The sequence below is a fragment of the Chaetura pelagica genome, unplaced genomic scaffold (genome assembly GCF_000747805.2).
Source record: "Chaetura pelagica isolate M959 unplaced genomic scaffold, ChaPel_1.0 scaffold861, whole genome shotgun sequence".
Classification (NCBI taxonomy): Eukaryota; Metazoa; Chordata; class Aves; order Apodiformes; family Apodidae; genus Chaetura; species Chaetura pelagica.
Window position 1 is genome coordinate 344,846 of NW_009952092.1, and position 9,722 is coordinate 354,567.

The 9,722-nt window shown below is 56.3% G+C and overlaps 2 protein-coding genes across 2 annotated transcripts in view; both read left to right on the top strand.

The window, feature by feature from the left end:
* The first annotated feature begins 249 nt into the window (after positions 1–249).
* Positions 250–6,533, top strand: GALNT6 (polypeptide N-acetylgalactosaminyltransferase 6). Its single transcript, XM_010005838.1, has 11 exons — positions 250–737; positions 1,569–1,741; positions 2,450–2,599; positions 2,687–2,921; positions 4,228–4,345; positions 4,453–4,653; positions 5,105–5,248; positions 5,986–6,075; positions 6,191–6,223; positions 6,256–6,270; positions 6,420–6,533. Exons 1-11 carry the CDS (start codon positions 250–252, stop codon positions 6,531–6,533), a joined length of 1,761 nt encoding a protein of 586 aa, XP_010004140.1.
* Positions 6,534–8,449: 1,916 nt separating this feature from the next.
* CELA1 (chymotrypsin-like elastase family, member 1) overlaps positions 8,450–9,722 on the top strand; it is a 3,754-nt gene continuing 2,481 nt past the window's right edge. The window contains exons 1-5 of the mRNA XM_010005849.1: positions 8,450–8,489; positions 8,575–8,657; positions 8,807–8,907; positions 9,189–9,314; positions 9,399–9,535. Of these exons, the coding sequence (XP_010004151.1) occupies positions 8,450–8,489; positions 8,575–8,657; positions 8,807–8,907; positions 9,189–9,314; positions 9,399–9,535 (487 nt within the window). The remainder of the gene's footprint in view (positions 8,490–8,574; positions 8,658–8,806; positions 8,908–9,188; positions 9,315–9,398; positions 9,536–9,722) is intronic.

Here is a 9,722-nt window from a genome sequence, read left to right on the forward strand (position 1 = left end):
GGGGGGAGAGGATTGCAGGAGCCTGGCTTGTAGGGAGTGAACTTTGTATTAATATATCATGAATATTGTTTTAATATTGAGGGGATGTGCCCAAAGTGCATCCAGTGGGTGAACTGACCTGTGGGTGTTTCTCGTCCGACCCAGGTTAGGGGAGCAGAGAAGATCATAATGAAGCAGCCCAAGACCCTGCTTCCCTGAAACACCCACCACGGCTGGGAGGAACATCTGGAAACCACCTAGAGAACAAAAATGAGGTTCCTGCGGAGACGCTACAGCCCCTTGAAGGTGGCTTTGGCCGGTGCCGTCTTTGTCCTCTTCATCTTCATCCTACAGAAGGATGTGGGGAAAAAGGATCCAAGGGAAGAACAATGGTTGAAGAACATTGTGCAGGGGAAGGACCAAGTCCTCGACCTGATGCTGGGGGCGGTCAACAACATCCGAGACTCGATGCCAAAGCTGCAGATCGGAGCTCCAGTTCGGCAGGAGGAGCCGCTGCCCAGCGCTCGCTCCTGCCTGCCCGGCGTCTACACGGCAGCGGAGCTGCGGCCGCTGATGGAGAGACCCCCCCAGGACCCCGCCAGCCCTGGAGCCGATGGCAAAGCCTTCAAGAAGGACCAATGGACACCCGAGGAGACGAAGGAGAAGGAGCGAGGTTACGAGAAGCATTGCTTCAACGCCTTCGCCAGCGACCGCATCTCCCTGCAGCGAGCGCTGGGACCCGACAGCCGCCCCCCGGAGTAAGGAGCCCTCACCCAAAGAGCCCGGGGGGTCCAACTGCTGCTGGGTTGGGCAAGTTGAAAAGGAAACAGCAGCAGAGTGGGAGTGGGATGTCACGGAGCGTGGTCAGGGCATCGAATGGAGTGAGGGCTGAAAAATGCATGTTTTGGTTTGGTTTTTCTAATTTTTGTCCTCTTGGGGTTGGCTTTAATGGCAATGCTAAAAGCCAGCAGTGGCTCTTGCTGTCTCCACATACCTGGTCGTGGCCGGGGGGCTCCAGCATCTCCCCCTCCTTCCCCTCCCTCCCTCTTTCATTCCAGCCGGCTCCAGTAATCGGACTTTTTCTTTTCTCAGCCGAGTGGAACAGCCTCAGACCCTGCTGGGGTGGGGGGAGAAGGAAGCGACACAAACTCCAGAGGTTTCCCTGCCTGCTCTTGGGCCCTGGGCAGCGGGATTAAAGCTGTGCCCCCCCCTCCCCCCCTCATCCAATGCTTGAGGGAGGTGGGCTGAAGAAGGCCTGGGGAGGATTCTGGGGTGGAAAAAGGCTTGATTAGGAGTTAGAAACCCAGAAATATGGAAATAGCCCCCCCGAGCTGTCAGGCAATTCTCCGTGCTTAGGAGGTGTAGCAGTGACAATGGGGAGACACGGGGTCGGGTGGGAGGCAGGAATGTGATTCACTCAGATGGCAGGGATGGGGGGGGGATACATAGAAATGGATTGAAATCAAAGCGGCAATGAGCTGAGAGCCACTGAGGAGCTGCCCTCCTGCTGTGGGGTTTGTGGGGGAAGAGGGCTGTTTTGTTTCTGTCCTGCCCCGTCTTGCTTAGACCACTGCTTTTCCCTCTTGGAGGTGCATCGACCAGAAATTCAAGCGGTGTCCCCCCCTGCCCACCACCAGCGTCGTCATCGTCTTCCACAACGAAGCCTGGTCGACGCTGCTGCGGACGGTGTACAGCGTCCTGCACAGCTCCCCGGCCCTGCTGCTGAAGGAGATCATCCTGGTGGACGACGCCAGCACGGATGGTGGGATGTGGGGGCCATGGTGGGACGTGGGGGCTGTGGTGGGATGTAGGGGTATGCCGAGCATCTTTCCGTCCCTTGGAGCAGCCCTTGGGTTCTGAGCCTGTCACAGGAGAAGCAGCTGCTGCTGAGTCTCCAAGCAGCCCAGGATGCATCAGACAGCTCTTTCACATGTTTTGCATCCACCTGGGAGCACCCTGGGGCTGTTAGTACCGCCCTGGAGAAAACGGGGGCACACCTCCTGCATCCTGCTGTGCCCCCCTGGCTGCTGCCCTCATGAGCTTCACCCAGAGCAAACAAATGCTGGGTTCAGTGTTGGGGTTCTGAAGAGGTCGGACTTTCCCCTCACCCTGCAGAGGAACATTTCCCTTCTGCCCACGGCGCCTGCACAGGCTCCCAAGGAGCAGAAGCCTTGGGTGGTGCAAGGGCCCCATGGCCCAGGAGCTTGGGGACACAAGCTGGGAGCTCCTGAGGCTCCACACGGGACAGGTGGTCGGTTCCTTTGCAAACCCCCCTTTCTTTGGCCACAAACACTTCTGGGTTTGGGGACAGGAGGCTCTGTGTGTCTCCAGATCCAAGCCTGTGGGCAGGGTCTGGGCAGCAGGGCCTGGAGGAGCAGGGATGGGGTGGGGGCTGCAGGGTGGGCTGGGGCAATGCAGGAACCAGTTTCTCCCTGCTCCAACAGAGCTGGTTGCTCTTTCCTCCTCCCAGAATACCTGAAGGACGAACTGGATCGCTACCTGGAGCAGCTCCAGATCGTGCGGGTCGTGCGGCAGAAGGAGCGGAAGGGGCTGATCACAGCGCGGCTGCTGGGGGCCAGCGTGGCCAGCGGGGAGGTCCTGACCTTCCTGGATGCCCACTGTGAGTACCTGCCTCCTCCCAGAGGTCCCCAGGGACTTGGGGCTGATGTTGTCTCCACTCAGTGACCAACCCTTCCCTGTGTCCCAGGTGAGTGTTTCCATGGCTGGCTGGAGCCGCTTTTATTCCGCATCGCCGAGGAGCCCACGGCCGTTGTGAGCCCCGACATCGCCACCATCGATCTCAACACCTTTGAGTTCTCCAGGCCCGTCCAGAACGGCAAGCAGCACAGCCGGGGCAACTTCGACTGGAGCCTGACCTTTGGCTGGGAGACTGTCCCACTCCGGCAGCGGCAGCAGAGGAAGGATGAGACCTTCCCCATCAAGTAAGCCACGGCGGGGGTGAGGTTACCCACTTTGGAGCTGGTGTGATGATAGCAAAGGATGAAGGAGTGCCAGGAAACCCATTTTTGGACCCAAAGTTCTGCAAAAAGAACTGCTGAGTGTGCTTAGGGAGAGACAGGCAGGGGTGGCAAAGAGCTGAGTGCCCTCTGCCACGGAACTGCCCCTTCCTCCAGTTGTTTTTGCTCCTTTTTCAAATGAATTGGTGCTTTCCCTGTTGGTTTTGGTGCTTCCGGGCAGGTGATGCTCTCCCTTCCCAGCAGAACTTCCCTTTTTGAATGCTTGGCTTTTGAGGTACCTTGGTTGGTTTGTGCCCAGAAGAGAATACTTGGGTGTGGTCAGAGCTGTGGGGCTGGCAGAGATGAAACCTTCCCTTGGCTTTGGGGACATGAACATCTTGCAAAAACATCTTTGAATCACCTCCAGCCATCTCTGCTCCTGCAGAGTCTCTTGTTAAGGGTTTAATTTCTGTCTTTTATCTTCTTGCTCTTGGATACCCCCTGCCTGGGCACCAGGTGGGCACCTGGGCACAGCAGCAAGAGGATGTCACTTTTGGATCAAACTTCACCAAACCCACTATTTTTACTCCCTATTTGTCATGCAGAGAAACCCTGAATGGTTTTTCCCCCTGCACCTCTGTTGGTGCCCCACAATAACCGGCTTCTCCCACTGGGAGATACCAGACACCCTGCCTGGCTTGTCTGCCTCCCGTCCCCTGCCCAGCGGCAGGACTGTCTTTGTGCAGAGGTCACCTGGGAGACGTCCTCATCCCAATAAAGGTCCCTTTTACCATGAGCTGGCAGTTTGGCTCCCAGCACCACCTCATCCATGCTTGGCAGGAACGCAGCAGCTCAGCAAACCTTTTTTTTTAAAAAAATAATTCCTGAATAAAAGCAAGTTTCTGTCTCAGCCTCTTGTAGAGATCAGATGGAAAAAATTAGGGACACCAGGAGAGCGACCCAGGCACCAGCCACTGAGCTCTGCCTCCCCTTCTTTTCAGCAATAGGTTTTTGGTAACAATACCCCCTGTTAGCTCAGAGTGCAGAGCCCCTCAGTGTCACGCTGCCACCGCCACCTCTGTCCCCTCCTGGCAGCTGGGTCCAGCTCCTCTGCCAAAGCCATCACATCTGGGGCACAGCTGGATGGGGCAAGATGGGAGGACACAGCAAAGTGCTCTCACCCACCATGAGGGCCACAATGTCCCCAAACCTCAGACTTCTGCTTTTTGGTTTTTATTTTAACCCTATTTCCTATTTTAACCCTATTAACCCTTTTCCCCTCTCCCCATAGGTCCCCGACCTTCGCCGGCGGCCTCTTTGCCATCTCTAGGTCCTACTTTGAGCATATCGGCTCCTACGATGATCAGATGGAGATCTGGGGGGGTGAGAACGTGGAAATGTCCTTCAGGGTAAGAATGTGTTGGTGCCATCTTCAAAGGGCATCTTCAGGGATGCTCCATGCCTGGGGGCACAGGAGGGGTTGGAGCCCCACATCTCAGGCGTTGCCTCCCCATAGGTCTGGCAGTGTGGGGGTCAAGTTGAGATCATCCCTTGCTCCGTTGTGGGTCATGTCTTCCGCTCCAAGAGCCCCCACACCTTCCCCAAGGGCACCCAGGTCATCTCCAGGAATCAGGTCCGCCTGGCTGAAGTGTGGATGGATGACTACAAGGAGATCTTCTACCGGAGGAACCAGCAAGCTGCACAGATGGCCAAAGAGGTACCAGCCACACTGGTGGGCTTTTGGTTCTTCTGGGGCTCTGATCCTGCTGGGAGCCTGACCAGAGGGAGGAGGTGGGCTCAGCCTGGAGCTCAGAAAGTGAATGCAGGTGGAAAGATGTAGCCAAAGCTTTATTTTTCTTTTTTCTATTTGGCCATAATGTTCTCAAGTAGAAAAACATTTAACGCTTTAAAAAATACTTTTACACCTCCAAACGTTGTGCCAAAATGTTGCTGCCCTCAGTGGGTGGCAGAGCCTGAGGGCACCTGCCAGGACCAGGGGTGTCGTGCAAGACCCCAGCGCCAGTCTCGGTCCTGGGCATGCCATGATGGAGGATGACAAACCCAGGAGAACCCCTCAGCTCTGAGCCCCAGCTGGAGAGGGCGGTTTTTGTTTTTCCTTTGCTGGCTTCAGAGGTTAGTTTAATTTTCTCACGTGGCTTTGTTGATAGAAGACGTATGGTGACATTACAGAGCGGCGCAAGCTAAGGGAGCGGCTCCACTGCAAGAACTTCACCTGGTACCTCCAGACTGTCTACCCAGAGATGTTTGTCCCTGACCTGACTCCAGCTTTTTACGGAGCGGTAAGAATGAGGGTGCCCAGAGCATCCTGGTGGGCTTGGTACTTGGCTAGAAATAGCCACAACAGTGAAGCCCCCAAAAGGTTGGGTCTGGGGAGTGCTGCATTTAAACAAGCCCGAATGGGTGTGCTTGGAGGGTTTTGGTGCAGCTGCATCCATCAGCACGTCTGTCACCAGCTGGAGGGGCTGGTTCCAGCTTGGGCTGAGAGTGAAAGAGCTGGAATCTGGCAGAGCTGGTTTGTGATGACTTACGGGGTGGGGGACTGCAAGGACGTGGCACTGGGTAAATTGGGCAAAAGTGTTAAAGCTTCCGCGAGCACCGTGCCGGCTTTGGCAGCACAGGCTGGGCTGGAAGAACCGAGCTGGGCACGGGCAGAACGCAGAGCGCCGGCTCTGTCCCCGAGGACGGAGCTGCCACAAAAGCCCCTTTCCTCCCAGCCGGGCTGGCCAGTGTCAGTGGAACCTGCTGCTGCCAACAAGTTTCCTGCAGCAAGTGGGGTCACGTGAAGCTGGTTGAGGGCAGAAACATGCTCTGCCACCTGTGCCAGCTGTCATGGCATTTTGGCTTCATCTTCTCCATCAAATGCAGAATAACGTGTGTTTGCTTGGAGTTGTTTAGCGAACCTGGGAACCTTGGGTCAGGGAGGTGGTTCTGCCCTTCTGCTCTGCTCTGGTGAGATACCACCTGGAGTACCGTGTACAGCTCTGAAGCCCTCACCACAGGAGAGACATGGAGCTGTTTAAAAAACGAGGGCACCAAGACCTGCCTGGACGTCGGGGAGAACAACCACGGTGGGAAACCCCTCATCATGTACCCCTGCCACGGGATGGGGGGCAACCAGGTGGGCATGCATCAACCCCCAGCATTTCCCCTCCCGCAGACCCCCTGTCTGTCCCCTGGGGGTGACTTTCTCAGGGCACAGCAGCACAACATCCCCTCTCTGGTCTCGCCCCCAGTATTTTGAGTCCCCGAGCCAGCGGGAGCTGCGGCACAGCCGGGCCGGGTGTCGACCATCGAGGAGTGGGACCTGGCACAGGTGAGGAGCTGCATCTCCATCCCGGGAATCACCCAAGGGATGGTGGCATCAACCTCCCATGCTGATGCTTCTCTGCCCTTCCCCTCGCTCGCATCCTTCCTTCATCCCGCCGGGACTGCTGAGCTGATGCTGTCTTTGTTTTCCGGCAGGACGGGCTGCTTAAAAACCCGACCTCTGGGATGTGCTTGACAGCACGAGGGAAGCACCCGGCGCTGGTTCCCTGCGACCGCGCCGACCCCCACCAGCTCTGGTCCTTCACCTAGACGGGGAGCAGAGCAGCCCGAGCCCCCGGCCACCCCCAACTGTGCTCAGGAAACCAGAATCCAAAAAACCTTCTCTTTTCTAATTTAAGAAGTGAAAGCCTTAAATATGCTGCATTTCATGGTTGCCTTGAACTCAGTCCCGTGCCTTTGGAAAGGGGAAGCCTGGAGAGCCGAGCTCGTCCAGCAGAGCCCAAAACCCGTCGGTCACGGAGGTGCCTGCGGATGCTCTTTGGAACCGGCTGCTGCTCCTCCTCCTCCTCCCCGGCTCCAGCCAGAGACTCATAAATTCCTGTCGGGCATTTCAAACCACGGCTGTGCCGCCCCACGCCTGAAAGCTGGGGGGAAACTCCTTCCAGTGATGAGGACAGCTGGCTCGTCCCTTGGGAGGGTGGAACGTGATTTGTCGTGGCCCTGGGTGGGTGGGAGACCCCTCAGCTCTGCTGGGGACCCTCCTTTGCCCACCATGGCACGGCATCCGGAATCGCAGCCACCGCAATGGGAGAAGCCTGTCTGTCTGCCTTAGGTACCAGGCCTGATTTGGGGCAGAAATTAGATGTTTACTTTTTTTTTAATTCTTTTATGATGACAATTCCTTGGTGTGACTATTCGGCCTGTGCTGATCTGCAGGAAGGTTTTCCCAGGACTGCACGGCTCGATCGTCCTGCCCTGTCCTCCTGAGGAGGCTCCACCTGAGCCCAGGCATGAGATCTCCTCCCTCTCCTGTTTTATTTCCAAGTCAGACTACTGTAGCTGCCACTTTTGTTGCCATTTCATTTATTGTGAGGATGGAAAACCCCTCCTAGCAGTGGTGTGGAGGTGGAACAATCTGTCTTTGGATACCTGACCTCAAATAAAGAGATGATTTATTTTATGGACATCCTGTCTCTGGCTTCCTCCAAGCTCCCACCCCTCCTCTCATTTCATTTCCTTCCCTCTTCTTGACCTAGAAATTCCCTTTTGCAGCCCAAACGGGGATTCTAAACCACTTTTCCAATGAGACGTCAGATTTGGGATCAAGTGGTGCCAGGGCAGGGCAGAGGGCAGTGCTGCTGTCCTTCACTGTGTTCCCTTCTGCAGATGTTTGGGATGAAGTGTTGCCAGGGCAGAGACTTTGCTGCTGTCCTTCACTGTGTTCCCTTCTGCACTGATAAAGCACTTCAGTGCTTATTTGGACACCGTTTTACTAGCAAAATCTTGTGTTTTCCATAGAGATAAGAGCAGAAATGTTGCAGGTGGGAAATTTCTTTCCTTTTTTTTTTTCCTGAACTGGGTGAATTGATAATCACCACTATCACAAATGCTGTTTCCCCCAAGAACAGCCTCAATTTCTTTTCAGAGGAGGGAGATGGAATAGAACAGTTTTGGCCAGAAATCAGGTTTTTATCACACACCATGCTGATGTTTCAAGCTCAGAATGCCCCGTGTAGGTCCCGTCCAGTCCCTCCTCCAGAGCCACCTGCCCTGGCTGGGGTGGGTTTTCCTGGAGGGTGGGAACATCATAACATGCTTTTGCCTCCATTTCCCCATCCTGGGGCTGAATTACTTCATGTGTGGGACAAGGCTCTTGGAGACATCCTGGAGATAAATGCAATGGCAGAGCCATGTCTGGGGCTCCCATGGGGCTCGAGACCAGGAGCAACTCCCGGCAACGCTGCCCGAGATCTGCAGAACATGCAAGAGAAGGGAATTGTCCCCTGGGAATCTGGACTGCACATCCAAAGCCAAGGGAGACCTGGAGTGCACCCAGGGGTTTTCAGCCCTGACCTTCAAAGCCATGTGTGTTTTGGAAGACGCTCCAAGGCTGCTCGATAGGGCCGTGGCACCTGCTTTCCTTCCCATCCCTCCTTCTCCGGCCCCTTTAAAGCCGCCGGCGGGGCAGCCCCGCTGCAGACAACGCGTCGCCGTGGTCCAGGATGATGCTGCAGCTCGTGCTCCTCGCCGCCCTCGCCCTCTGCGGTGCGTCCTCCGGCGCAGCCCTCGGCCTCCTTACCTGGGGACGACCCCCGGGCTCTGACTCACTGCCCCACTCTCTGTCCCACAGGTCGCTGCTCTGAGCAGGACCTCGATGGGATGCAACGGGTGGTCGGTGGGACCGAGGCACGCTCGCACGCCTGGCCCTCCCAGGTGGGTCCTTCTTGGGGTCAGCCAGTGAATCCCCTGGGGGCCTCATCATGCAGGGAGATCCTCCTTGACTCGCTTCTCCCTCTCCCTAGATCTCCCTCCCAGGGATCATGCAGGGTGATCCCCTCTGACTCGCTTCTCCCTCTCCCTAGATCTCCCTCCAGTATGCCTCTGGTGGCAACTGGTATCACACCTGCGGAGGGTCCCTCATCGACAGAAACTGGGTGATGACAGCAGCCCATTGCGTGACTCGGTGAGCAAGAGCAGGGCCCCACCCTCCTCTTGTGGAAAAGCTGTTTTCCACCAAAAACCTTTCCAAGGAGAATTTTGGACTGCCTCAGCCCAAAGAGCAACAGTTCTTGAAGTTCTTTGCTGGACCTGCATTAAGGGTTTACATGGACCACCTCACATGGCCCTCACCCAGACCATGGAGCGTCTTCTTCTGGCATGGATCCTTTCCATACCAGCCCACACTTAAAATAATAAGAATAGTAATTTGTGGCCTGATCTTGTGTTTTTTCACCTTTCTGACAGTCAAATGAACTTCCGTGTCGTGGCTGGTGAACACAACCTCAACGCAAACGATGGCAGCGAGCAGATCTTTGGTGTGAGCAGGATCATTATCCATCCCTACTACAACAGCAACAACATCGCTGGCGGGTAAGGCACATGGAGAGGGAGATGTGGGGGGAGCATGGCTGGGTACGGGGTGTCCTTGCAACATCTTCTTCCTCCTCTTACCAGCTACGACATCGCCCTCCTCCGCCTGTCCGCCTATGCCACCCTGAACAGCTACGTGCAGCTGGCTGTGCTGCCCAGGGAGGGAACCATCCTGCCCAACAACTACCCCTGCTACATCTCGGGCTGGGGTCTGACTCGCAGTGAGTGCCCACGGGTCGTCCCGGCCCTCAGTCACCAGCAAATGGGGGAGCATGGGGAGATGGGGGATCTTTTCAAGCCCTTGGAGATCCCAAGAGGCACCAGACAGGGCTTCTCTCCCAGCATAGGGATGCCCAAAATGGGGCTGCTGTGGGGGGACCCTCGGAGGCCGCCGGCTCTGCTCGGCTC